This window comes from Lynx rufus, unplaced genomic scaffold (genome assembly GCF_022079265.1).
Source record: "Lynx rufus isolate CCGP_SWC_20201006 ecotype Redwood Valley unplaced genomic scaffold, mLynRuf1.p SCAF_4, whole genome shotgun sequence".
In the NCBI taxonomy this organism is placed as follows: Eukaryota; Metazoa; Chordata; class Mammalia; order Carnivora; family Felidae; genus Lynx; species Lynx rufus.
The window spans coordinates 3,959,040-3,985,501 of NW_025814856.1; the positions used below are offsets into that span (position 1 = coordinate 3,959,040).

General features: G+C 50.6%; 2 protein-coding genes across 2 annotated transcripts in view; both read right to left on the reverse strand.

The window, feature by feature from the left end:
* Positions 1 to 229, reverse strand: part of LOC124523590 (complement C3-like) — a 45,132-nt gene extending 44,903 nt beyond the window's left edge. The window contains exon 1 of the mRNA XM_047095376.1: positions 109 to 229. Within this exon, the coding sequence (XP_046951332.1) occupies positions 109 to 185 (77 nt within the window). The 5' untranslated portion in view covers positions 186 to 229. The remainder of the gene's footprint in view (positions 1 to 108) is intronic.
* A 6,843-nt stretch (positions 230 to 7,072) lies between these two features.
* Positions 7,073 to 26,462, reverse strand: part of LOC124523589 (complement C3-like) — a 44,740-nt gene continuing 25,350 nt past the window's right edge. Inside the window, exons 20-41 of the mRNA XM_047095375.1 lie at positions 24,445 to 24,587; positions 24,130 to 24,342; positions 21,984 to 22,050; positions 21,787 to 21,873; positions 21,007 to 21,210; positions 20,496 to 20,571; positions 20,040 to 20,199; positions 19,028 to 19,126; positions 16,163 to 16,319; positions 14,542 to 14,714; positions 12,961 to 13,119; positions 12,758 to 12,817; positions 12,551 to 12,641; positions 12,382 to 12,433; positions 10,989 to 11,076; positions 10,818 to 10,907; positions 8,766 to 8,871; positions 8,478 to 8,567; positions 8,218 to 8,301; positions 7,579 to 7,662; positions 7,352 to 7,487; positions 7,073 to 7,255 (exon numbers count right to left, since the gene is read on the reverse strand). Of these exons, the coding sequence (XP_046951331.1) occupies positions 7,114 to 7,255; positions 7,352 to 7,487; positions 7,579 to 7,662; positions 8,218 to 8,301; positions 8,478 to 8,567; positions 8,766 to 8,871; positions 10,818 to 10,907; positions 10,989 to 11,076; positions 12,382 to 12,433; positions 12,551 to 12,641; positions 12,758 to 12,817; positions 12,961 to 13,119; positions 14,542 to 14,714; positions 16,163 to 16,319; positions 19,028 to 19,126; positions 20,040 to 20,199; positions 20,496 to 20,571; positions 21,007 to 21,210; positions 21,787 to 21,873; positions 21,984 to 22,050; positions 24,130 to 24,342; positions 24,445 to 24,587 (2,561 nt within the window). The 3' untranslated portion in view covers positions 7,073 to 7,113. The remainder of the gene's footprint in view (positions 7,256 to 7,351; positions 7,488 to 7,578; positions 7,663 to 8,217; positions 8,302 to 8,477; positions 8,568 to 8,765; positions 8,872 to 10,817; positions 10,908 to 10,988; positions 11,077 to 12,381; positions 12,434 to 12,550; positions 12,642 to 12,757; positions 12,818 to 12,960; positions 13,120 to 14,541; positions 14,715 to 16,162; positions 16,320 to 19,027; positions 19,127 to 20,039; positions 20,200 to 20,495; positions 20,572 to 21,006; positions 21,211 to 21,786; positions 21,874 to 21,983; positions 22,051 to 24,129; positions 24,343 to 24,444; positions 24,588 to 26,462) is intronic.

Here is a 26,462-nt window from a genome sequence, read left to right on the forward strand (position 1 = left end):
GACCCCTGCCTCCTCAGACACCCACGTGCGCCCTGGATTCTACTAGGACCTGAGCCCCACCCCCACCTCACAAGTAGCCCGGTTTGGAGAAGGGTCATGACCACTCACATGGGTTCCCCCGGTGCCAGGGGCAGGATGGGAAGCAGCAGCAGCAGCAGCAGGCTGGGGCCTGAGGCAGGCCCCATGGTGCAGGGACGGTGGAGGGACAGAGGGACGGAGGAAGCGGACTGGGAGGGAATGAGCAGAGGCTGCTGGAGGCTGCCTTTTATCTGGCTCCCGCCTCCCCCCTGCAAGCTCAGCCCAGCCCGCAGCTCCCGTGGCTTCCCCCTTCCTGGAGCTGCCCCAGATTTCTCAATACCATTTCCTAAGTTTTTCAATCCCTGGGGCCAGTGTGTCCTGGGGTAACTAACCCAAGGGCATGTCCTCCAGCAACATGGACACACCTTCCCCCTGCCAAGGTCTCCCTCAGGGTCAAGGTCAGTTGGTAAACAGGGACCTTTCCCTGTTGCACGTACTTAGCGGTGGAGGAACACTGAGGGCCAGAGAGCTCCCCACCCCAGGTATCTGGGCCTGGCGCCCAGTCAGTTTCTGGCCATGCGTTTGTTAACCAGTGCCTTCCTATGGGTTCATCTCTATGCCCATTGTGCCCGGAAGTGTGGGAGAGGGATGGCAGGCAAGATAAGCCAGCAGGGGAGAGAGAGGAGGAGGCCTGGAGGATGGGATTCCCGTTAGCTGGCTTGCCCTGCCCAACATTCCAGGTTGGACAGCCGGAGAGCCAGGCTGCCTGGGTTGAGGCTAAGTGGGGTCTCTGGAAGGCACTTAACCCTAACACAGTATTGGCTATGTGTCCCCGATTCCAGTTGAAGTGGTGTCCTGAGTTTCGTCTGGCGCCCCAGCTGGAGGAAGGAGAAGAAGGGGAAGGAAAGGGGAGGATTTCTGGGTGGGGGGAGCCCAGGCACCCCTCTCCCCCCCACCCCCTTGAGTGCAGCGATTTCCCTGCTGCACCCCCCACCCTCACCCTTGAGTCGGTGACAGGCCTGGGAACAGCGGGGACTGCCCCTCCCCTCCTGGCCCCCCACTTCCAGGATGGGGTCCTTGCTACACTGCTTTCTGAGATTTTCCCTCCAGGACCCATGGCCTGGGCACCTCCCCCACCATGCAGCCCAGGCCTCCCCTTCTCCCCCTACTCATTACTCATTAACTGGAAGGTAAACTTGGCCCGGCTGGATTTGATCTGCCCCATGGCTGCTTCCCCCGCTCCCCTGACTCAAGCTCAGAAGAGGCCTGAGCATCAGGGACCCCCACCCTGGAGGGTGCAGGGGCAGGCTGGACATTCACAGCCACGAATGTCCCTCTGAGCATTGGGTGACAAGCCAGTGGCATGGGGCGGGCAGAGGCTCATCCTGGTGCCCCGCACGTGGTGAGGCCCCACTGCACATGGACTGTATGTTTATTGTTTCCAACACCTGCTTCTCTTCCTCACCTTGTTTCGTTGACAGCCCTGCCCGTCCTCCAAGCCATCTTCCATCGTCCTCCCTCTCTCCTGCACTCACTGTCCCAGTCCATCTGTCTGTTGTCTGCATCCCTGTGGTCTGTGGCCTCCCTGCTGCAGAATCACTTCTTCCAGCCCATGTACACACACACACAATATTGTATTTCATTCCCTGTGAGGTAGGTACTTGTATTATCACACCCATTTTACAGATGAGGAAACTGAGGTTCAGAGAAGTGAATTGACTTGCACTGGGCTACACTTAATCTGTCTCCTGTCCTGCACACACGTGCACAGAGACATGCACAGTGACACAGGAGACCCACCTGCCACAAGCCATGAGCCCCTACTCACCAGCAAGGGTGTGGCCATCTCCCCCAGCAGCCAGCAGCAGCAGCAGGAGGCCCAGGCCCAGCTGGCACACACTGCAGGGCTGTCTTCACCTGTGGCTGCATCCCAGCCTCGTGAATGGGATGTCTGTCTGTCCATCCACCATATACACTGAGGGCCATAGAACTGTCTCCCCATGCCTGAGCAGATGAGGTCCTGAGTCACCTCAGGGCAGGGCTAGCATGGCTGGGTCCCTGAGGGCAGGGAAGAAACCACAATTGCCCAATGGTCCTGGGCTTCACACGCTGCAGACAGGCACCTATGGGTACCTGGGTTCAGCCTTTGGTCACTCCGCGATCAAATATTTCTGGGTACGTGTGTGCCAGGCACTGTTCTAGGTTTGAGGCCACAGCTGTGAACAAGACAGACAAAAGTCCCTGGTGTTAAGGAGCTCCCATTGTTGGGGTGAGAGACAATGAGCCTCGTAAAGAAGAAAATACTATATAGTGTTTGAGATGGTGGTTAAGGAAGTGCAAAATACAAGAGTGGTTTGTGTGTGTGTGTGTGTGTGCGCATGTGTGCGTGTGTGTGCTGTGTGTATGTGTGCATGGAGATGAGTGCAGGTGCAGGCATGCATGTTGGTGCATCTATGCACACATGTGGGTGTGTGTAGGTGTGTGCATGTAGGTGCGTGTGCGTGTCCGATGTGCATGAGTGTTCACGTGCACGGGTGTGTGCAGGAGCAGACACACATACGCCTGCATGTGTGGATGTGTGTACACGTGCATGAGTGTGCCTGGTGAGTGTGTGTGTGCATGCGTGCATGCATGGATGCAAGTTCAAATTGGAACTCACAGACAGGTGGTGTAACCACCAGCCGCTAGGTTAACTAGGCTGAATCCAAGGCCTGGAAGTCGTCCCGGGGGCACCTCGAACTGGCCTGAGTAGCCCTCTTTCTCTTCTCCCCCACATCCCACCTTTTCGCAAGCCCTGGCCATTCAGTCTCAACGTCTGATCTGAACCCAGCCGCCTGTTTCCAGACCCACTGCTACTGCCTTTGCGAAGTGCTGTGGGCTGAGTGTCTGTGCCCCTCCCCCCGTTCATTTGGTGATGTCCTGATCACCTACCTGATGGCCTCTGTAGGTGGGGCCCTGGGGAGGCGGTTAGGTCAGGAGGGTGGAGTCTTCCTGAATGGGATGAGTGCCCCTGATGGAAGACTCTCTCCCTCCCTCTCTCCCTCTTCCTCTCCGTCTCTGCCATTTGAAGACGTTTGAGGACCCAGTGAGAGGGCCACTGTCTACAAGCCAGGAACAGAGCCCTCACCAGAGCCCGACCAAGCTGGCACCTGTGTCTCAGACTTCCAGCCTCCGGAACCCTGAGAGATGCATGTCTGCCGTTTGAGGCGCCCGGTGTAGGGCATCTTGTTACAGCCGCCAGACTGCACTAACACACTAGGGCATCCGTCATTTCTGGCCTGATTCTTGCAGTGGTTTCCAGCTGGACGTTCTCTCTGCCTCTTGCCACCTCATAATTCATTCTCTGCCCTCTACAAGTGTGAACTTGTTTATTTGTTTCCTTTAATTTATATAGTTTAATTTAATTTAATTTACTATTTTATTTTAGAGGTGAAATTCACATAACATAAAAGCAACCATTTTAAAGTGAGCAGTTCAGCGGTATTTAGGGCATTTCCACAGTCGGACAACTCTGTCTGGTCCCCAGACGTTTTCAGCGCCTCGAAAGGTAAGCCCATACCCATAAAGCAGTCCCCATCCCCCAGGCCTCCCAGCCCTCGGCAACCACTAGTCAGCTTTCCTGCTCTATGGAGTTACCTGTCCTGAATAGTTCAGGTATTTCAGAAAAGTGGAAATACACAACCTGTGGTCTTTTGTGTCTGGCTTCCTTCACTGAGTATAATGTTTTCAAGTCTCAGCCAGGTCCTTGCTTGTTAGGGCTGAGGAATGTTCTAGTGTATGGACACATCCCAGTTTGCTTGCCCATTCACGCACTGAGGGATGCTTCAGTCGTTTCCACCTTTGGGCTACTGGGCAAAGTGCTGCTATGAGCATGCTCGCACGTATATTTGTCTGGGTACCAGCTTCCAAGTCTCTGGGCAGATAGCTAGGATTGGAATTGCTACCATCAGCTTTCCAAACACATAAGTCAGCCTTCATGCCTTCCCTGCTTAAAATATTGCAGTGGCTTCCCACGGAGCCCTCAGGGGCTAGCACATTTCGCCTCATGGCCCAAATCCGGCCATCCCCCTCTGTGTGTACGGGAGTGGCTCACTGTAGTGAGCTGCAGATACCCACCAGGGGCTTCCCTCTCTGCCTGTTCCCCACTCTGCTCCCAGTGCCCACCTCCCTGACTCACAGCCAACATCTCACCACGCCCACGCCCACGCCCTGTGCTGGTCATACTGGCCGCCACCTACATGTTGGAGAATCCTGTGTTGGTAACTACAGGGCACTGAGTGAATGAATCTCATCCTGGGGGTTGGTGGCTCAGCGAGTTGCCTTGCCTTTGACAAGCTCATCCAGGAGAGAGAGTAGACCTTGGGATGGAAAGGTTGGCTGGGATCTGGGTATCACTGGATCAGAGAGAAGCGGACCTTGGGGTCACCTCCTACTGCTTCCACCTTTCTGGATCTCCAAACTGCTCCCCTTTGGGTGAATCCCTTGTCATGGAGAGAACAGCTCTGGCTGCTGGGCATAGAGGATGCCCCCCACCCAGGATGGCCCATCCCATGTGAAGAAGGCATGGTGGGACACAAGTTTCCTCTCTTGTTTTATAAGTACCTTCATGATCTCCTTGATTTTATCTTGGCCCTCAAACCTTAAGATATTTACTATCTGGCCCTTTATAGAAAAAGCTTGGCCTTCCCCTGAGCTTAGAGTAGACACAAAGTGATCTTCACTATCTTGAAGTCCATACCCTGTGCTCACTTGGCCTCAGGCATCTTGAGGACTTTGTATATACTGTTTCCTTCATCTGGAATGTTCTTTTCCAGATTCTCCATGCCTGGCTCCTCCTTGTCATCTGTGTGTTGGCTCAAGAATTCCCTCCTGACAGAAGCTATCCCTGTATTCCCTGACCATCTACATTAGTCAGGGCTCTCCAGAGAAAGAACCAGTAATATCTCTATCTGTCCATCCACCCACCCACCCATCCATCCATCCATCTGTCCATCCATCCATCCATCCATCCCTCCATCCATTTATCCATCCATCTATCCAACCACCCATTTTGCAATACACCCATCCATCCATCCATTCATCTATTCATCCATTTGTCTGATCATCCATGCATCCATCCATCTACTGCCCAACCATAAATCCATCCATCTGTTCATCCTTCCATCCATCCATCCATCCATCCAACCATCCATTTGTCCATCCATCCATCCATCCATCCATCCATCTGTCCATGCGCCCATTTATCCATCCATCCATCCATCCATCCATCCTTTTGACCATGCATCCATCCATCCATCCATCCATCCATTTATATATTCATTCATCTCTTCATCCACCCATCCATACATCCATTCATCTATTGCCTACTATCTATCATCTATGTTATCTATCTATCCACCACTTAACGATTTATATGTATTACCTATGTATGTATGTATGCATGTATGTATCTATGTATCTATCGATGATCTGCATGCACACACGCATACACACACACACACAATTTATTTTGAGGAATTGGCTCATGTGACTATTGGGTTCATCAAGTGACTATCGATGGAACACATCAACTCCACGCTGTCTTTAGAATGTGAGTTTCAAAGATCATATCTGTGTTGTCACAGTGTGGAACCACAGGTGCTCAAACAAAAAAATACCAATGTATTAAAAAAAAGGAAGAAAATTAATCCTAGGGCAGAAGAAAGGGAGAAATTGGCATGAAAAACGTGACAAGAAGGACATAAAGGCGGGTGGGCAGACGTCTGGTCAGATGTCACCTAGTGAGGCTGGAACGCCTAGTGAGTGGTGAGAATTTTTGAGTCTCCCCTTGACAGGGGTGCCTGACAACCAAGAATGGAAGTAGCAGGGTGACTGCAAATATATTTCTCCCATATTCCTGGAATTGGGAGGTGGGGCTTACAGGCACTCGAGGTCTTAGGGGAAATGGGTGACTGCCAGTCTCAGGACTTTTCTCATGATGACCTCATCTACAGCCAGGAACTGGATCCCACCATCCATAGACCAAGACTTACTAGTGGCGTTATTAATCAGAAGAGGCGTCCAAGGGCCCAGTTTCCAACAACAGCCAGTGAAATGATTTGCCTGTGGCTGCTGCCCCCCGCGCAGCTCAGGTGATGCTGTGACCACAATGCCCACCTCCCCCCCACCCCTGCAATCTGCTCTTGATAATGGACTCATGCCTTCCCCTCCCTGGGTCACTCAAATATCCGGTGAAAACCTTGCCAGCCCTGCCCCTTATGGCCGCCGCCTGGGAACAGCCAGGAGGAATGCAGGCAAAGTAGTGAATGGAGTTGCACACACCCTAGAGATGATGGGCAAATGGACAGAAGGTGAGAACAGGTGGGGAAGAAGGTGAGGAGGTGGAGGATCCAGGTGGGAGGAAGGTGAGGAGGGGGTGTATCCAGGAGGGGAGGAAGGTGAGGAGGGAGAGGATTCAGGAGGGGAGGAAGGTGAGGAAGGGAAAAGGATCCAGGTGGTGATGAAGTTGAGGAGGGGGAGGATCCAGGTGGGAGGAATGTGAGGTGTTAGAGGATTAAGGTGGGGATTAAAGTGAGGAGGTAGAGGGTTCAAGTGGGGATGAAGGTGAGAAGACAGGATCCAGGTGGGGAGGAAGGTGAGGAGGGGGAGGATCCAGGTGGGGATGAAGGTGAGGAGGCAGAGGACTGTGGAGCCCTTGTGCATAATGATGCTCGGGAGGGCTGGGGTAAAGCAGGTGAGGATACTGGTACCCACACAGTGGATGAGAGAAGGATGTAGGTGAAGATACTGGTGAGGACCCAGAGGAGGAGGCAGAGGACACACAGGTCACGATGCAGGTGGAAAGACAGCAAGTAGGTGAGCACTTGGCGCAAATGCAGGCTCACTTCAGACTACGTGCAGGTGCAGTGCAGGTGCATGTGGGCACGGGCTCCCCGGGGGAGGAAGCAAACGTGCAGGTGATCCACAGGGAGGAAGGAGTTGCAGGGGAGGAAGCAGGGGATCACAGCTGCCTCTTCCTCCCTCTCCAAGACCTTCCGACTTTGGGAGACACATGAACTCTCAGTGAAGCTTTATTGTGGGGACTGTGGGCAGGGGTCAGTTGGGACAGCCAAAGACAACCATGTTCTCAGTGAAGTTGGCCAGGTCTTGACACAGCTTCTCATTCTCCTCATCCTGGCATTCATCAGCCTCTGGCCACTGTTCCAGCCAGGTGTCCTTCCCGATGATGTAGCTGATGCTGGGGGGAGGACGGCAGGTCAGGATCAGGGCAGGGAAAGCATGGGAAGGGGCGACCCACTGTGGGGGGTGGGGCATGCACAGGGCTGACACTCACTTGGGTTTCTCTCCCCACAGGTCGGCGGACATGCCCCACATGAGGTAGTGTTTCCCCTCCTGCAGCTTCAGGGCTTCTCTGCACTTGATGTGGCTGATGAACCTGCGCTCCTGTCCAACCTGCACCTCATCAGAGCCTGGAAGGGACGGACAGGGACGCTGAGTGGGGGAGGGCAGGGAACCAGCAAGAAGGAAGTGGAAAGACAGAACACAGACTGCAGGGCTGACCTGATTTGATGATCTGCTCGACGACCATTACGTAATCATCAAAGTCTTCTGACAGCTCCTTCTTGAGAAGCCTGGTCTTGTACACTGATGGGGGAGGAGGGGAAGGACGGTGGGGTCACGGGCAAGGGGGGCTGCGGGGACCCTCAGCTGCAGGCGCACCTGGGTGTATGGCGTCCCCAAGCAGACACATGCAGGGTCACAGCCACACGTGCAACAGTCCCTGCCCCCCAGTAGCACACCTGCCACATGTCTTCCCACAACCACCATGTCACACAGCCACACACGGCCATGTGCACAATTACACTCACCACAGTGGAGTCCTATGCATAACTTCCCATCCACTATCCCCCACAAGCACTGTCTCTCATCTCCATGGCTTGGCACGACTACAATGTCACACACACAACGGGCAGACGACCATATCCGCTCTCACACTGGCTGCACACCCGGCCGACTCATTAGCGTGGCTCCCCATGCACTCATGGCCCCTCATAACACATTTACACCCACACACACATCGGCTGCAACCACAGGCTGACGTATAGCCATATGCAGCCAGGGGCACTCACAGCCAGTCACACACACCCATGGCCACACAGTGTCGCTCACCCAGGCACCCACGTGCACGTGCCCACTCACCGTAGTCTACTCCTGGTTCACAGGCCTTGTCCAGACGGTCGTCCAGGGTGATCTTTTCATCCATCGGGTGCATGAAGCAGTTCTCTGTGTGGTGGATGAGTGGGGGACATGGTGGTATTACACGCGTTGTCCAGGGCCCCCCGCCCCTGGGTCCGTGTGGGTGTCCACTGGGTGTGGGCTTTCAGAGCCCCCTTGGGCCACCCCCATGGAAGGAGGATCTGGGGGTGTGTGTCCACCCTTCTGTGCTTCTCTGCACCCACCTTCAGCACAGCGGCACATGTCTTTGTGACAGAGCTTGCTCAGCAACCCGTCTTCTTTGTCTGGGTGGTAGAACCGGATGCAATTCTCATCTGTGGGCAGAGTGGCAGGGAGGTGTCAGAGGGCTAGGGCCTCCAGCCCAGAGACCCAGGGGCTTGGATTCCCAACTCCAGTCCCTCAGACCTGGAGAGGCCAGGTCCCCAACCCTGGGACCCTCAGGCCCCCGCCTCGCACGGATCCCTTGGACCCTCAGGCCCCCAGACCCCCCAGGCCCTAGGTGGGCTGCTCACCCAGGTTGTAATAGGAGTACACCTTGACCGACCCGGGCTGGATAAGCCCCACGTTGAAGTACTGGTGCACCTTGAAGGTCAGACAGTCCTCCTGGTCGTGTGAGATCTGGGGGGAAGGAGGAGGCTGGTCAGTGGGGCGACAGGTCGTGTGAGATCTGGGGGGAAGGACGAGGCTGGTCAGTGGGGCGACAAGGAACGGAGCCCAGCATGGGGTCCTGGGGGTTGAGACAGTGGTGGAGAAAGTGAGGGAGCAGGAGTCTCCACCAAAAGACTGATGAGCACTTCAACACAGCCATTTCCACTTCTCCAAGGCTTGAAGCTACATTATCCCTGCCAGCTTCCTTTCCTAGTTCAGTGTGGCCATGTGATTGAGTTCTGGCCACCAGACTGCTGTCTCTGCCCATGAAAACATCCATGGTTAATGGTACTGAATGCTATATTTAAAAGTTGTTATGGGGGGTGCCTGGGTGGCGCAGTCGGTTAAGTGTCCGACTTCAGCCAGGTCATGATCTCGCGGTCCGTGAGTTCGAGCCCCGCGTCAGGCTCTGGGCTAATGGCTCGGAGCCTGGAGCCTGTTTCCAATTCTGTGTCTCCCTCTCTCTCTGCCCCTCCCCCGTTCATGCTCTGTCTCTCTCTGTCCCAAAAATAAATAAACGTTGAAAAAAAAATTTTTTTAAAGTTGTTATGGGATGGCACCAGGAGGGCATAGTCGGTTAAATATCCGACTCTTTATCTCAGGTCAGGTCATGATCTCATGGGTTTGACTTTGAGCCCCACATTGGGCTCTGCTCTGACAGCACAGAGCCTTCTGTCTTTACTTCTCTCTGCCCTTCCCCTGCTTGTGTTCTCTCTCTGTCTCTCTCAAAATAAATAAACATTAGAAAATTGAAGAGAAAAACTTATTGAGAGGGTAGATCTTAAAAGTTCTCATCACACACACACACACACACACACACACACACGCATTAAAACTATGTGAAGTAATAGATATGTTAAGTAAACTTATGGTGGTGATCATTTCCCAATATACACATACATCAAATCATTATGTTATGCACCTTAAACTTACACATTTTATATGTCAGTGACCTCTCATTCAAGCTGAAAAAATAAAGACAGAGAGAGAGACAGAAACAGAAATAGATATGTATAGGTACGTATATGTGACAGGTGTATTTGGAGGAACAGGCTAACAGTTAGTGAATTTGCATAGAATGTATATGGAACTGTGTTTTACTGCTGTGCAATTTCCCTGTAAGTTTGGAATCCTATAAAAATTTAAGTGCACAAAAAGTCCAGTACAAGAAAACGTCAACCACTAGCTCATGCACAATCCTCTTTTCTTCCAGGGAGGAGGGGTCCAGCAGAGGACTCTAAGATCCTAGGGAATTGCAGAGCCCCAAGAAGGAATGTGAGCAGATCCCTGACTTAGTGTGTGGAGCAGAAAACCCTTCCCTTAGCCTCCCAACTGGACTTTACCTGAGTGGGAGGCACAAGACTCTTGTGTTGGGACCCTCATATTCTTGAGAGGCTTATTACAGCAGCTAGTGTTACTTATGCTGACTAATATGGGGTGAGGGGACTTTGGGAATTTTGGAAGTTAGCAGGGGGCATGTGAAGATAGGGAAACGGAAAGATGTAAGTAGGGGAGAGGAGGAAGCTCAAGTCAATGTTAGAGAGGAAGGCAGTGACAGAAAGTCAGATGGAGAGCAAACACGGAGAGAGAAAACCCAGGGGGAGCGGAGCAAGGGGAATGCTTTTTAGCACTGAGCAATTTATTTTTTAAACCCAAGGGGGTCCCTTGAAAAGTTGTTTAGGACTATGATGAGAAGAAGTTGGAGGAAGCAAGTGTAAAATGAGGTTGGAATGAGACTGGTCAGAAGTTAAGCTGCTTAGAAAAGATGAGATGACCTGGGTTGTCCACCTTACTTTATATGCCCCTTCCCTCCACCACCTAGCAGCAGCAGTCTGTGCTTGGGCCCCTGCTTGGGCCTCATGTGACCCAGATGCAGGCCAGTCTGTTGGAGGTCAGATCCCCATCGGAAGCCTTACCTTGTCCAGGTAGATGATGAGGGTGTTCTTATTGGAGAAGGCCTTGTTAAGCTCATACTTAGAGATGTATCTGTCAACGCCATTACTCAGCTGCGGAAGGGTAAGACTTGTGAAAATTGCCCTCAAGCCTTTGTCCACTGATGCCAGCCCCCAAGCCCAAGCCCTTCATACCAGGTCAAGGTCACCAGTGTCAGGAGAAAAGCCAGTCATCATGGATATATCCAGGATCGACATGGTAGCATCCTGGTCTCCCAGGTACCTGAATAGGGCAGGGAGAGGGCACTTGGGTCCCAGGGTAGGGTCAGCCCTGGGGCACAGTGTCTGCACAAGGGGGTCTGGTCAGAGACTGGGGTTACTGGTTCCCACACAGCAGCACAGAAGGATATTAGATTGTGGGAAACATTCCCCAAACGGAATAAAGGAAAGGCAGTGTCATGGTCAAGGTGACTAAAAGCTCAGGCTCTGGAGCCCCTTTGCACGGGTTCAAATCCCAGCTCCATATGACATTTGATGAGTCACTTGACCTCTCCATGCCTCAATTCGTCCAGAAAGTGCAGACGAGAAAATGTTACCATGCTCTAGCTCGATAACGCCAGGCCCCCAGCACCAGGGGACATTAGTCGTAATTGCATAAAGTACGAGTACAAATCTTGTCTCTGGATCTTGGGTCCACCAATCATTGTGCAAATCACAGACACGCATCACGGTCAGTGACCAAGCACGTCATTCCTTTCAAAGTCTGTCTGTGATGGGGCACCGAGCAGTTCATGCACAGACAGCAAGGCCTGTGGTTGTGGCACTTCCTTATCTCCCAGGGATAAACCGCATGACGTTTCACAAAACTGGTCAACTGGCAGGGGGATCTGCCAGCCAGGATGAAAGGCAGCAGAGAAATGAAGACACTGGAGGCAAAATTTGAAAGCACAGAAACGGAGTTAGAGAAGGAGCAGCAGACTGTGCGAATGTCACCCTTGCTGCCATTGGAGGGGCCGACCGGCTGTCTTGTGACATCGGCCGCTCAGAAGATTAGAGTTGGAAGCTGACCTAACTTAGAAGGGAGCGTGACAGTTCACTATGTCACAGGAAAGATGCCTGCTCAATCCCTACCCCAAGTGACACAACAGAAGGAAGACCCACGGCACTTTTGCTAAGTGTTTTACAAAGGAGAACAAGAACTGCTTGTTATCTCCATGTTCTAATGTTGTAGTTTACAGCATGCTAAGCAAATTCTCATGTTACTGTAATTTCCATTTCTCTGTACCTTCCTAACTGGCAGTTTGAGAGTTCTGAAGCTGTGATAAAACGCTTTAAAGGTCATGCAACAATGGCAACTTCCCCCACTGATTTGTTGGCACTGCTTGAATAATTTCAGGTTATGGGGCCATCGCTCGTGTTGGACTGCCAATGCAAAGTGACGACTGCCTGGGGTACCCACCTCCTGGCAGGTACTTCAGACAATACCAGATGCACAATATGCTCTTAGAAAGGATTAGGTCATGGAAAGGAGAAGTCTTGCTATAGACAGAGGAATGGCCAAGATGACCCCCAGTGACCCATCACTTACTTGGCACAGATGTCAAGGATCATGGTGTCCAGGGCTTCCTGAGGCCTCTTGACTAGAAACACAGACAGAAAAATGGGAGGGGGATGTCCCTGGGTCCCAACTCAGGAAGCAGGCAGACATTAGAATGAGGGCGGGGGAAGGGTAACAGGTAGGGTCTTAACTCTTTTACCATCTTCAGGAGCTCGTCGTATATCAACCCTGAGGTCAAACTTCTTGCAGGTGTGTTTGCTTTTGAGCTTGGCATGGTACATTGTCACCACCTGGTGAGATCACAGGGCAGTGCAGTGTCAGCCCACTTGAGTTGAGAAGAGCGTCCCTCGGGGCCAGAGGGGCTGAGAGAAGGCGGGCCAAGCTGGTGTGTGTTCCTGTTCCTTACCGACAAGGTGCCTTGTCCTTTCCCTTTAGCTGTTACTACAAAATCCTCATTTTTCTTGGTCTGCAGGGAGCAGGGAGAGAAGAGAGAGGATTTGGGAACCAAGCCTTCCCCTGGTTGCTACAGTCATATGCCCTATTTCTTGCCTGTGGCAAACACTGGTTGTTGTGGAGGGGGACGGCAAGCGTTTGGCTAGGCAGTTGTACCTCTGCTGACCGCTGGAGGCTAGCAGATTCCCACAAGATTCTGTACTTGATGACAGAGCTGTGGCTGGGCAGTTGGATGGACACATCCAGATTCAGGTCCTTGTGGTCAGGGACATCCTTCTGGAATTGGGCCAAGGCTTGGAACACCATGTAGGTGGCCTAGAACCCATGAGAAAGAAAGAGGGTGAGCCAGGAGACTGAGAAAGTGGTTAGAACCCACTGGGGAAGAAAGAGCCTCAGATCAGAGGGAGGGGGCTACTGGGACTATAGCTTAGGACCCCCTGCCCCAGAGAAGGTGAGGATAAGATTAGGGGTTGTTAGACACTGAGGACATGTTCTTGATTCTCCAAGGGACAGGGGTTTAGACAAGATCCTGGAAACACTGAGAACAAGTCAAAAAACCAACCAGAAATTGCAGGCATAAGACTGAAATTGAAACTGAGAGTGTGCCCAGGCCCATCCAGAGGAGAGTCTAAGACAAGGGTTTGGAGTCACTGAGAATGTATATAGAATCTGTTTGTGTCAGAAGAATGAAATTGGAGCCTGGGAACACTGAACATATGGTCTAGAATCCAAAAGGGATACTGAGAATGTGACTGATAGCCCTCCAGAAAGAAAGGGGTTCAAACTGGAGCCGGAAGCCCATGTCCTAGAACCCACCTTCCAGATGGAGACATTGGATGATGTGCTAGAATAGCCAAGAACTTGGGCTAGAATCCAGAGTAAGACGAATTAACACTAGGATCGTGGTGGAACTGAAAAAATGGTCTAGAGCCCAAGGAAGATATGAGCTAACACTGGGAGCCAGGTACAACTGAGATCCTTTTCTAGAAGCCACCGGAAGATATGGGCTAACTCTAGGAGCCTGTTGGAACTGAGAACCTGGTCTAGAACCCAGAGGAAGATATGGGCTAACACTGGGAGCATCCTGGATCTGACAACATGATCTTGAACACATAGGAAGATATGAGCTAACACTGGGAGCCAGTTGGAACTGAGATTATGGTCTAGAACCCATGAGCTAATACTGGGAGACTGGTAGACTGGAGAAGCTGGTCTATAACTCACAGGAAGATTGAGCTAACACTGGGAGCCAGATGCAACTGAGAACATGGTCTACAACCCACAGCAAGATGTGCACTAACACTGAGAGCCTGGTAGGACTGAGAAACTGGTCTAGAACACACTGGAATATATGAGCTAACACTTGGAGCCTTGTCGAACTGAGAACATAGTCTAGAACACACAGGAAGATATGAGCTAACACTGGGAGCCTTGTCGAACTGAGAACATAGTCTAGAACACACAGGAAGTTAGGAGGTAACACTGGGAGCCTGGTGGAACTGAGAACATGATCAGGATATGAGGAGCCTCCGAACACAGCTTGAGCATTCAGAGTGTACTCTAGAATATGCCAGTGGGATCACAACGAAAAAAGCCTGATCTCTCAAATCCATTCCAGCCACTACGGTGGCGGGACAGAAGGACGGGCCCTCTTGGTCTTAACATCTTCTCTGGGAGGCCGGTGGGAAGCCAGAGGAAGTAGGCATCCAGGTGCATGGGGGATATGGGGTCACTTGCCTGGGTGGAGCCATATCTGTGGAGAATACCTCCGTATTCTCTCTGCTCTTTGAGCCAGTTTGCGACGGGAAGCACAGAGTCGAATTCTTTGAGCACCAGCAGGGCCAAGAGGGCATAGGATGTGGCCTCCATGCTGTAGAGCTTCTTGTCAGGCTCCTCCCACTGTGTCTTGTCTGCAGAGAAACCCCCCAGTCCCCCATGCTCACTGCGCTGTCCAGTCTTGGGATGGCTCAAGAAAACTCAGAAAAAGACTCACAATAGACTCCTTGGTGTTCAGGTGTCCTGACTGACAAGAGTTTGTGAGGCCCTCCCTCTGTCTCTCAAAACATCATGTGCTGTCCTGTCCTAACACTGTGATGCTCTATAGCAATCTATTTACTCATTTGTTTCCTCAACTGGAATGTGAACCACGTTGGCAGGGGCTGTGCTGTATTCACTGCGATGTCCCAAGTGCCCACGAAGGCACTTGTGGCAGAGATCATCATTAAAAAGCATTCCCTCCTCAGGGACACCTGGGTGGCTCAGTCGGTGGAGCTTCCAACTTTGGTTCAGGTCATGATCTCACGGTTCAGGAGTTCAAGCCCCACATCAGGATGTCTGCTGTCAGCACGGAGCCAGCTTTGCACTCTCTGTCTCCTACTGTCTCTGCCTCTCCCCTGCTCATGCCCTCTCTTTCAAAATAAATGAACATTAAAAAAAAAAAAAAAAACACTGCTCCCTCCTCCTGGGCACACAGTTGGACTACATCTCCCAAAAGTCTTTGCAGGCAGGTGCAGCCACATGACTGAACTCTGTAAGATGGAATGGACACTGGCAATGTTAGGGGCCCCTTCCATGCCTGGTCTACCTTCCTTAAACAATCCACCTGACCATTTCCCCTTATGCTTACATGGAGTGGATCCCAAGCACCCCGTGGTGGCAAAGTCATGAAAAGATAGAGGCCCAGATCTCCACATGACTGTCTGGAAGAGAGCTGTCCACCAACAACAAGCTTCCATTGTGCTAAACCACCTCAGTATATGTACTGACACATGTTACATCAGTGAGTGCAAACCTGATGCGGTATATTACCTGAGCCAATGATTAAGTGCTCACTGTGTGCTGGGCACTGTGCTAAATTCCCTATGGCATTATCTTATCTAATCCTAATTACCCTTGAGATAATGACGACAACAACATCGGAATAGAGCTCTCACTGTATGCTGGACCTTCTACCTGCATTACTCCTTCAATCTTGTCAACCACCTATGATGTAAGTATCTTCTTCAGATGAGGTCCAGGGAGGGTCAGTGACTTTTACAAAGTCGCACGGTGAGAATGTGGCAGAGGGGGATTTGAATTTGGGTCTGTCTGATGTCGGAGCCCACGTCCTTGTTCCTGTGTCATAGCAAGTGCTCAACACACACTTGTTGAATGAATGATGCCACGTTCTTGTGTAGCTTACAGTGAGGATTTCTCACACCTCAGAGCCATTCACCAAGCAGGACTTAGCACCATCCACTCCAGCTCAACCTGAAGCTGCCCATCCTAGCATAGCTTAGAGCCACACATGCCAGCTCAAGATGACCACCCCCAAACCCTGGCCATGCATGCCTCTTTACCTCACCAGGCTGCCACTCACCTGTGGCTGTGCTCAGAAATTTTTCGAGGAGGTCTTTCTCCAGTCTTCCCAATTGGGCCAAGGCATAGCCTGCAATGGCCACAGAATACGGTCTCCGCAGGTTCCTGTAGTGGGCTTCAAGATAATCTCCTGCTTTATCCATGCTGCGCTCCAGGCTCTATAAGAAACAGGATTGGTTTCCCTGGTAAGGTGGATATTGCTGCCACAAAGAGCTGGTAAGGATCACACAAATGTCAATTTCTGGGTGCGAAGATGGTTTCTGTCCCTGGTACATATTTGTTTAGGATGTTTTTTTTTTCTTTTTTTTTGGGGGGGGGCAGGTTTCCAGACATTTTAGTATGCATGAACTGCCTTGTTTCTGAGTAACTCTGATGTGCCTGGGACAGTTTATATATCCAGTGGTGTTTTGGTAACAGTTGAGCACCAGCTCTCCGGAGTGTGTATGGGGGCCAGGGGTCTGTTTTATCGCCTGCCGATTACTGTGGTGTAAATGCTCCCACTGTGGGAAATTTCAAGCTATCAACGTAATGGCCCTGAACATAAAGGGGAGAATATGTGTCGCAGATAGACACTCATGACCTAGCATGACCCAGCTTCAGCACCCCACTGGGAAACCTCTTCTCTAATCATCAGCTTCACAGCTAACACTTACTATATGGCAGTCACACAGGCAATCGCTGAACTTCAGGATCCTATGGGGTTGGCAATATTTTCATCATCATCTCTACTGCACAAATGACAAGATTGAGACCCAGAGAGCTGATGGAAGGAGGAAGACATGATGTGCAGCGTTCGCGAACTTTCTTGGTGTAAATATTACCGTGGCCAATTTCAAACTATGTGGAGTCAGTGAATGCAGAGTTGGGGGGAGGGGGGCAGTAGCACAGAAGTAGATAGCATTTCCACCTTATAGGTACATAACCTCGAGATGGATAGATTTGTCATAGATAATGAGGGAAAGTAATAAAACAATCAGGAAGTGATGAGTTTTGAGTGTTTCTTACCTTTGCTTTTAATGCTTAGTGTTTAGTCTAAAGTCAGTTTACATAATTTGCTTGAAAAGAATGATTGTGTTTAACAACTAGCTTGTGAAAGTCCTGGAAGTTTCATGGTTGGCTTTCACAGACTGATCCCAGCACACTTTTTTTTTTAATGTTTATTGGTATTTGAGAGAGAGAGAGAGGACACCAGCAGATAGACAGAGACAGAATAGAAGCAGGCTCCAGGCTCCAAGCTGCAAGATGTCAGCGCAGAGCCCAATACCAGGCTGGAACTCCCTAACAGGGAGATCATGACCTGAGCTGACATCAGAGGCTCAACCGACCAAGCCACCCAGGCACCCTAGTTCCAGCACACTCCTGATCTGCACCCCAGCAATCTGCTTCTATAGCCTATGCTATGCTCAGTTATACTGTTGTGGTAGGGCCCCTCCCTAAGGAAAAAAAGCAAAACAAAAACAAAACCTCAGGCAACCTGGCTATAAGAGTACTTGACATCCCTCATGACCCTGTAACATGAGATCCCTTGATCAGACTGCATGTTTGTGTGTTACCATATATGGGAGACAAAGGAGTAAAAGATATGTAAAACACTATGCCACCTGGAGTTAGGGGCTCAGTTCTTAGGGTATAAACCCAACTGAGCCTGCTGGCACGAATAAAGTTGCTTCCTGGAAAATAAGCGTCTATGTCACGACTCTCTCTGCAAGAATCCTGCTACAGTGTTGCCATTTTGTAGAAGAAAATGTTGGTGCCTTGCAGCAGAAACTAATCCTTTCCCAGCTGCCCAGCTTCCCTGCCCAGCTGCCTGTTCTCCATCTACTCTTGACTTTTGCAGAAACTTCGGTCTTTCATTCATTGGCCACGGTGGAAGCAGCCATATTTGCTCAGTAAGACCTACTTCCTGGCCTCAGCTGATTGGACCAGGTATGACCACCTGACCCGGGGTGGGCCAATCAGAATTTCCCCTATGGGTATCTGAAAGCTCTAGGTTTGGTCTGGCTATTTCCCCAAGGAAGGCAGCCAAGTTCTGCTGGGCAGGCTGGGTGGCAGGGAGAGAGGAATTATTGGCCCCAGAACGGCCTGGGTCCCTCTGAGCCCCTCAAGTCAACAGCCCTGTCCCCTCTATCTTGAGTCTGATGAAGGGAGGGGCAGCTGCCTGAGGTAAAATCCTAGGCTCTCCACCTTGGCAAGCTAAGGTCAAACAAACCACTCTCAAACCCCAGGACAAAGCAGAGGGAGTAATTGCAGAGACTCTCGGGAGTCCACCTTTCTAAGCTTCTCTGCTTCAGAACCAAAACCAGAGGAAAAAGAGACAGCCATGAGCCAATATTTGTAATCACTTCCTTTTTGGGGTCATGGGCCCCTTGGAAAATTTCCTAAAAGATCTCCTGAACTAAGAGAGTAGCCTTGATGTGTTCTTGGGTCTGGGTTGTGCCTTTTCTTCAGGGAAGCAGCAAGGTATGCTGCACTGCTCATGTAGCAGTGATGGGGAAAGCAGGCTGAGGGGGCTTTTGTTGAAATTGGCTGACACTCTCTGGACAGGGTAAAGCAGGCAGAAAGGACCCATTCTTTGATCTCTTTCTGTCTTAGTTTTCTCCCCTGTAACCTGGGGATAAGAAGAGTAGCCTACGTCTCGGACTCTCAGAAGGATTACAGGACTTAGCATGTGCAGCACTTAGATGAGCATCTTAGTTAAATGCTCAAAAAATGCTGGGAATTATTATGGTTTTATGGGCATTATGGCTGCTGTGGTGGCTGCTATTGCACTGGGAGGACCGGGATTCACCTGAATGTAACACCTCACCCATCAAGGTGATGTGCCCTGGGTAGGGAGGCGAGAAAGAGAGGGTGGGTGGACACTTACGTTGAACTGATCATTGCAAATATCTTTAGCCTCTTCCAATGCAATGAGAACAAAGGCTGTGAGGGACACATCCTTCTCCTTATTCTCCTGGTAGCCACCCTAGAATGGGAAGCAGGAAATAAGGATAGTATCACCACTATGTCCCCACATGCTGACCAAACCTCTTGTAGGGTCAGCAGGTCAAGGCAGGGGTGAGAATCTCCTCAGTGTCTCTCCCTAGGTGGGCCACACTCTTCAATATTCACTCATTCAGCAATTGTTGCTCATGCTGTGGAAAAGATGGTGGGTAAGAACCCAACACCAGTCCCACCCCCACAGTGCTCCCCATCTAGTAGGGGAGACAGACATGAACCAATTGGCTCACCAGTAGACATATCATAACAAATTGGTGAGTGCGGTGCAGGAGGAGAAGTGGATGTGGCAGTGAGATTGGAAAGTGGGAGTGTGACTCAGTTGGGGAGATCAGGAAAGATTTCCCTGCAGGATGACCAGGGTTGGCATGCCAGACAGGGAGAACAGCATGTGAAAGGCCCTGTGGCTGGATAGAGCAAGGCTCCTTTCAGTACAGATGGCATGTGGATGGGGGTAGGGGGATGGTGTGAGATTGGAAGTCTGAAAAGTCAGGCTAAGGCAGTGATTCTCCACCTTATGCATGCATCAGCATCATATGGCGGGGGGTGGGGGGCTTGTAGCAACTGATTCCTAGGCCCTCCTCCTGAAGTGTCTGATTCCTGAATCTCGAGTCCAGCTTTAGAAAATACATTTCTAACTAGTTTGAAGGTGATGCTGATACTGCTGCCCTGGAGACCACATTTAGAGAACCACAGCTGTGAGTTGTTCTATATTTTCTGAATGAAGGGGGAGGGACTTCTGTTTTGCACTAGATTCTGAAGGCCTCTAGTCTTTCAGATGGAATACTGACATTCTCAGCCAAAGGGCTAGCCTTTCTCCTGTCTATCCTGTGACTACAGCCACCCCTCCCCCCAGCCTGCCCTAAACCCTTGCCTCTTACAGTCATTTCTTGGTCAATTACGGGCGAATCTTCCTGGAAGACCCCGTCGGGTTTCTGCCTCTGCAGGATCAGCCATCTGACAGCTCCGCAGATGACATCGGCCTGAATGACAATGAGATTGGCTGCCAGAGAGAAGACCTTGACCACGTAGGCTGTCAGCCTGTGGGCGGCACAAAGCGTCAGCCAATCGCCTCCGGGATCCAGAGACTGCCATTCCAGGAAACCAATGAGCAGAGAGGGGCGGGGCCTACAGGCTGGCCCGGCTGGCCCAGCTCCCCCACCCAAGGCAGGCGCCAGCCTAGCCACAGGGGGCGCTTGATGTCCACAGGCCACGTGGCAGCTCAAGGTGGGCGGCTCATTGGTGTGGGCTGAGGGTCCATAGCATAGGGCCCTTCGGGCGAGACCTGGTGGGACCACCCAAGGCCGCCTTGCTCAGTGGGGTGCCAGACCACTCACCAGGTGCTGGCTTTCCGGTTCTGGAAGGCCGCAAAAGCCGAGTTGTCTTGTCTGAAGGCCAGCTGCTGGGAGTACCCTGCAGGGAAGCCAGAAGTGTCTCCAGAGGAGCAGGGGCTGAGTGGAGGGGCTCAGGGGACAAGGATTCTCTGAGGGGCGAGACAGGGGTTCAGGGAGGAATGAGGGGGCTCAGGGCTGAGCAGGGAAGTCTGCTAGAAGAGCGGAAGGGGCTTCTAAAAGGGGAAGGAGTTCTCAGAGGAGAGGGGTTCAGAGAGGCGAAGGATCTCAAGGGGGTTCAGGGCAAGGGGGCCTCAGGGAGAGAGGGAGTTCTAGAGGGCTCAGAGGGGCCCAGGGTCTCAGAGAGGGCAAAGGTCAAGGGAGGTCTTTGAAAAGAAGGGATCCTGAAAGGGGAGGAGCTTAGAGGAAGGGCGTGGCCTGGAAAGGGGCCTGGGTCTCAGGGAGGACCCTGCTCTGGAGGTAGCTGGAGCAGAGAGGGTCTCCCAGGCAGACCCACCCTTTTTGATGAGCTGTAAGGCTTCCTTTCGCTTTGTGGGTCCCAACTTGTCCCACTGCTCTGTTTGGTCCAGGTAATGGACGGCAATGACCGTGGGCGTCATGCTTTTCATGTTCTGCTCCCCGGAGCCCGAGGGGGTCACGATGAGGTTTTTCAGTCGCTCCGCGTCAATGGCATCCTCAGTCAACTGAGCCACCGGGGTCCCTGCAACCGGGCGGGAGGACGGGGCTCAAGCAACTCACCCACCATGGGGTGGGGTGAGAAGGGCCAGGGCTGTCCCCAGCGATCCCAGGCTCCAGGCAGCCAGTGCCAAAGAGGTCAGGGGCAGTTGGGGGCTGAGGGGATGTGATGGTAGGAGGTACGAGGTGGGGGTAGGGGAGTGGGGAGGGTGTCTACATTTGTAGGGAAGGGGGTCTTATGCTTCACACAAATCTGCTCCCTGAGCCTCTTGTTACAAGTGGCAAATTAATTCCAGAACAATCGTCACCAATACTTAGATCATGCTTCATGCTGTTGCTAGGCGCTGTTCTAGAGAAACATCATACAGTATCTCATTTAATCCTCTCAACAAGCCTTTGATATAGGCTCTATCAGCAAAGGCTATTTGCTGAACTAAATACTGCCTGGAGCCTTCTATAAAACAGATCAGGGAGGTGGCCTGCTGTTCTAGCTGTAGTGCAGGCAGGGGACGCACGGTAGCATATACACCCAGAATTCGGAGAAATTAGGCCCCCTTCTCCAGAGCTGTGCCTTCCTGGGCGAGGGTCAGTGGCAGCTCACCTTGTAGGAGGATCCTGGTCTCTGAATCTGTGTCTGGTACCTGGTCACGGAGGTTTGTGGCGTGGATCTCTGCTCGCTGCACTCCGTCTGCCAGTGGAATGGGAGGGACCCGTGGCGTCACCCTCTCCCATAAGGCCCTGCCTCACCCCCTACCCCCGACCCCCCAGCTTTCAACCCTTCTGCTGTGGCTGACTCACTTCTGCCCCGGTTTTCTGGATCCAGTGTGTGAACGGCCACAATTTTTTTGACTTTGATTCCTTCAGGCTGAACAGTGTTGGGATGGGATGGGGGAGGGGGAAGTCGGGTGAATAAAAGAACAGACACAGCTCATCAGCAGGGCATGGGCACGATGGCATCACCCATCCTAGTTCTGTGACTGGGAGTCAGTTTACCCCCACTGCCTCTCAAATGTCCTTAAAAGAAAAGAATGTGCATAAAGTGCTGAGTACAATGCCTGGCACTTAGTAAGCGCTCAGTTAAACTAGGGGCTATCTTATTATCAATGTCCCAAGTGAAGCTCTCCTTCCATGCTGGACTGCTGCTGTTTGTGCCCTTCCATCACACATTCTCCTTGAAGCTGGTACTAATGCACACCTTTTCCTTTGGAGACCCAGTCTCCTCCATGGCATGCTGGTAAACATTTGGTAGCCATCTCTCCAGGAAGAAAAGATCCTGATTTGTGGCACTGGCAGTTTCCATCCTGCGAACATCCCTGCCATGATAGATTTCAAGCTACCAGCATCAGAGGGTGCAGAATTGGGAGTTGTGGACACACTGTCTCTGGGGAGCCTTGTGCAGGCTCCAGCGCCCTCTTGGGTTTCTTCCCATTGGTGCCACACTGGGACCCCTGATAAAAGGGATAATTAAGATTGTGCTCCTGGGGGTGCCTGTGCGGCTCGGTGGAAAAGCATGGGACTCTTGATCTCGGGGTTGTAAGTTCAAGTCCCACATCGGGCGTGGGGATTACTTAAAAATAAAACCTTGGGTCACCTGGGTGGCTTAGTTAAGTGTCTGCTTTCAGCTCAGGTTATGATCTCACAGTTCATGAGTTTGAGCCTCATGTTGGGCTCTGTGATGACAGCTCAGAGCTTAGAGCCTGGAGCCTGCTTCAGATTCTCTGTCTCCTTCTCTCTTAGCCCCTTCCCTGCTTGCACTCTGTTGTCTCTTTCAAAATATGTAAATATTTTTTTAAATAGAAAAAAATAGGGGTGCCTGTGTGGCTCAGTCGGTTGAGCATCTGACTTTGGTTCAGGTCATGATCTTGCAGTTCATGGGTTCAAGCCCCGCATCAGGTTCTGTGCTGACAGCTTGGAGCCTGGAGCCTGCTTCCGATTCTGTGTCCCTCTCTCTGCCCCTTCCCCGCTCATGCTCTGTGTCTCTCTCTGTCTCTCAAAGATGAATAATCGTTAAAAAAAATAAAAAATAAATAAAATCTGTTTAAAAAATCCGAGTTTGGTTCTATTAAAGTCAGAAAAGAAATATTATGGTAAATTCTGGTATGAATATAAATAAGACATTTCACTGTAAAATAACACTGTGAGTTTTAAAGCATTTGCTTTTCAATGTTTCAATATTTTTTCAATTACTTTAAGTTTTCGGGGGAAAATTAACCACCAAACAATTTCAACCATTAAAAAAAAGACACGTGGATGGCAGCCTTCATTTTTCCATTAGCTTCAGGCTCCAATTATGGTTTGACTTGGCACTGTCTGTATTTAAAATTTGATCTTTTGTTCATCACAGGTTTTTTGGCATTAATTTTGATTCCTTACAATAGTGCGTTAAAAGATTGTTACCCTCATGACCTCACGTTTTGCTTGAAAATATTAACAAAGATGATAGGAGGCTTTTATTTTATTTTTTTTAATTTGATGTTTATTTTTGAGAGAGAAAGAGACAGAGTGTGAGTGGGGGCAGGGGAGGGGCACAGAGAGAGGGAGACACAGAACCCAAAGCAGGCTCTGTGCTCCCCACTGTCAGTGCAGAGCCCAACACAGGGCTCAAACTCATGAGCTGTGAGACCATGACCTGAAGTCAGACGCTTAACTGACTGAGCCACCCAGGCACTCCAGTCACCCGCAGGCTTTATTTTTATTTATGACTTGATCTAGTATTATTTTTGAGAATGTTCATCACTAAGAAAGTGTAGAAATGTAACTGTTCCTCACTTACTCACCCTAATCCTGGCCTTGCTTACAATCTTGCAGGACTCTCAAACATCCTAAGCTGGACACTGGACACTCTTGGTGTCTCAGAGTCAGTGTCTCCAACCTGGGTTGACAGCATGGGGAGACAGGAGCCTCTCCCAAAGGACAAGGGACTGCAGGTGCCCCAAGGACTCACCACGACCTTCAAGGACTTCTTGACACCATCCATGAGGAAACGATTGTCGACAGCAGCCTTGACCTCCACGTTATGTAGGCCAACCTTCAGAGGCACGATGAGAAAAGGCACAGCTATTGAGGACTTGGCTGGGATGTTCAGAATCTGCTGATAGGGTTTCTTGGCGGTGGCCAGGCTGCAGAAGGCTGGGTTGTAGATCAGGGTCACCCTCGCCTGCCAGGGAGAGTATCAGTCAAGGGGCATGTGCCATGGTTCCCCCCCACACCTGCCATCTTCCGAGCTCTCCACCATACCTCTGCCCCCGCGGGAACCCACCTTGAGCTCCCCAGAATCCTGGTAATTGTAGAGCACGGCCTGGATCTCCACTTGCTCATTGCGCACGGCAGAGTAGGGTAGCCGCAGGTCGATGAAGAAGTCTTGCATCACCGTGACCTCATAGGGGTCAGCCACGCAGATCCCTGCCCAGGAGTGGAGTGTCAAGGGAAGGAGGTGGACAGGCTCTCAGTGCTTACCCCTCACTGCGGGAGCTGTGTCAAGCTCAGCCTGTGTTTGTGCAAGCCCAGGGGCTAAACAATTGCACAGGTGACACATTACCGATAGTGGTGGCAGCTGGGAGTCACTGTGATGTACGGTTTCCATTTTCTTCTTGTAGTTTTACTCACAGGTAGGTGTGCAGGGGGAAGGGCTCGAGCACACCCGAAGGGTCCATACCTGGGCTCTCCAAAATGGTAGCCTGAGCTCTCTCTGGTTCCTGGGCACTTGGAATGTGGCTAGCTCAGAAAACTTTTTAACACATGTTTGGAACAATTTGCATATGCCAACCTACCTTTTCAGCTGTACATTTTGCAAATCCTAAAATACAGATCAAAGTATTTCCAATGAAAGGCTAGGGGTGCCTTTCCACTGACTGGCTCAGTCAGTGGTGGGTGTGATTCTTGATCTGGGGCCATGAGTTCAAGCTCACGTGGGGTGTGGAGATGACTTACAAATAAAATTAAAATCTTAAAAAAGAAAAATGGTAGCACCCTTATTGAAACGTTCTGCAAGTATAAAATATATGATACATCAAAGGCTTAGATGATCAAGTAAATGTATCTTTCGTAATTTTGAGGTATTAATAGGTTATTCTCAAATATGAACAGATGGTTATAACATTATTATGAGTCTGATGATGCTTTTTTCAACATATTTTTCAACATATTTTTTAACATATTTATCACATGTTGAAAGAATAATGTTTTGGAGACATCTGGTTAAAAAAATGTACAATAAAATTGATGTCACCGCCTCTTTTTTATGGGGCTACCAGAAGATTTAAAATTACACGCATCGTATTTCTGGTGGACGGTGCTGATCTACAGGAGTAAAAATGACTGCAAAACCGATGGTTAATTTGTGATTCAACAGCTACTAGGCTATATTCAAGCACTGGGTTGATGCAAGCAAAATGTGCAAAAGCTTTATCATATTGAAATGTTACACTAAAAAAATAAATAAAAATAATGTTGCACCAAAGGTGTATTAAAATTTGGGGCACCTGGGTGGCTCAGTCGGTTAAACGTCCGACTTCAGCTCAGGTCATGGTCTCCCAGTCCGTGAGTTCGAGCCCCGCGTCGGGCTCTGGGCTGATGGTTCAGAGCCTGGAGCCTGCTTCTGATTCTGTGTCTCCCTCTCTCTCTGCCCCTCCCCCGTTCATGCTCTGTCTCTCTCTGTCTCAAACACAAATAAACGTTAAAAAAAAGTTACACTAAAAAAATAAAAACAGTGTTGCACCAAGAAGTGTATTAAAATTTGGAGCACCTGGTTGGCTCAGGTGGTTAAGCATCTGACTCCTGGTGTCAGCTCAGGTCATGATCTCCAGGTTCCTGAGTCGGAGCCTGGCCTCAGGCTCTGAGCTGATGGTGTGGAGACTGCTTTGGATTCTCTTTCTCCCTCTCTCTCTGCTCCCCCCCCCCCCACTCTCAGTCTCTCAAAAATAAGTAAATATTTTTAAAATGCAGTTAAAAAAGAAATATATTATAATTTAATAATTTTTGTGTGTCTATTCTTCAGTGTTGAAAAAAATAGAGACTTGAACAAAATCCTTATTTGCTAACCTACAGTCATTATTCATCATTCTCGGGGGGTCTGTTATAGTCACGGGAGGTAGTTATCATTTCTTATCTACTATTCATTTTTACATTTTTTTAATGTTTATTTATTTTTGAGAGGCAGAGCTGGAACGGGGGAGGGGCAGAGAGAGGGGGACACAGAATCTGAAGCAGGCTCCAGGGTCTAAGCTGTCAGCACAGAGCCCGACGCAGGGCTCGAACCCATGGACCATGAGATCATGA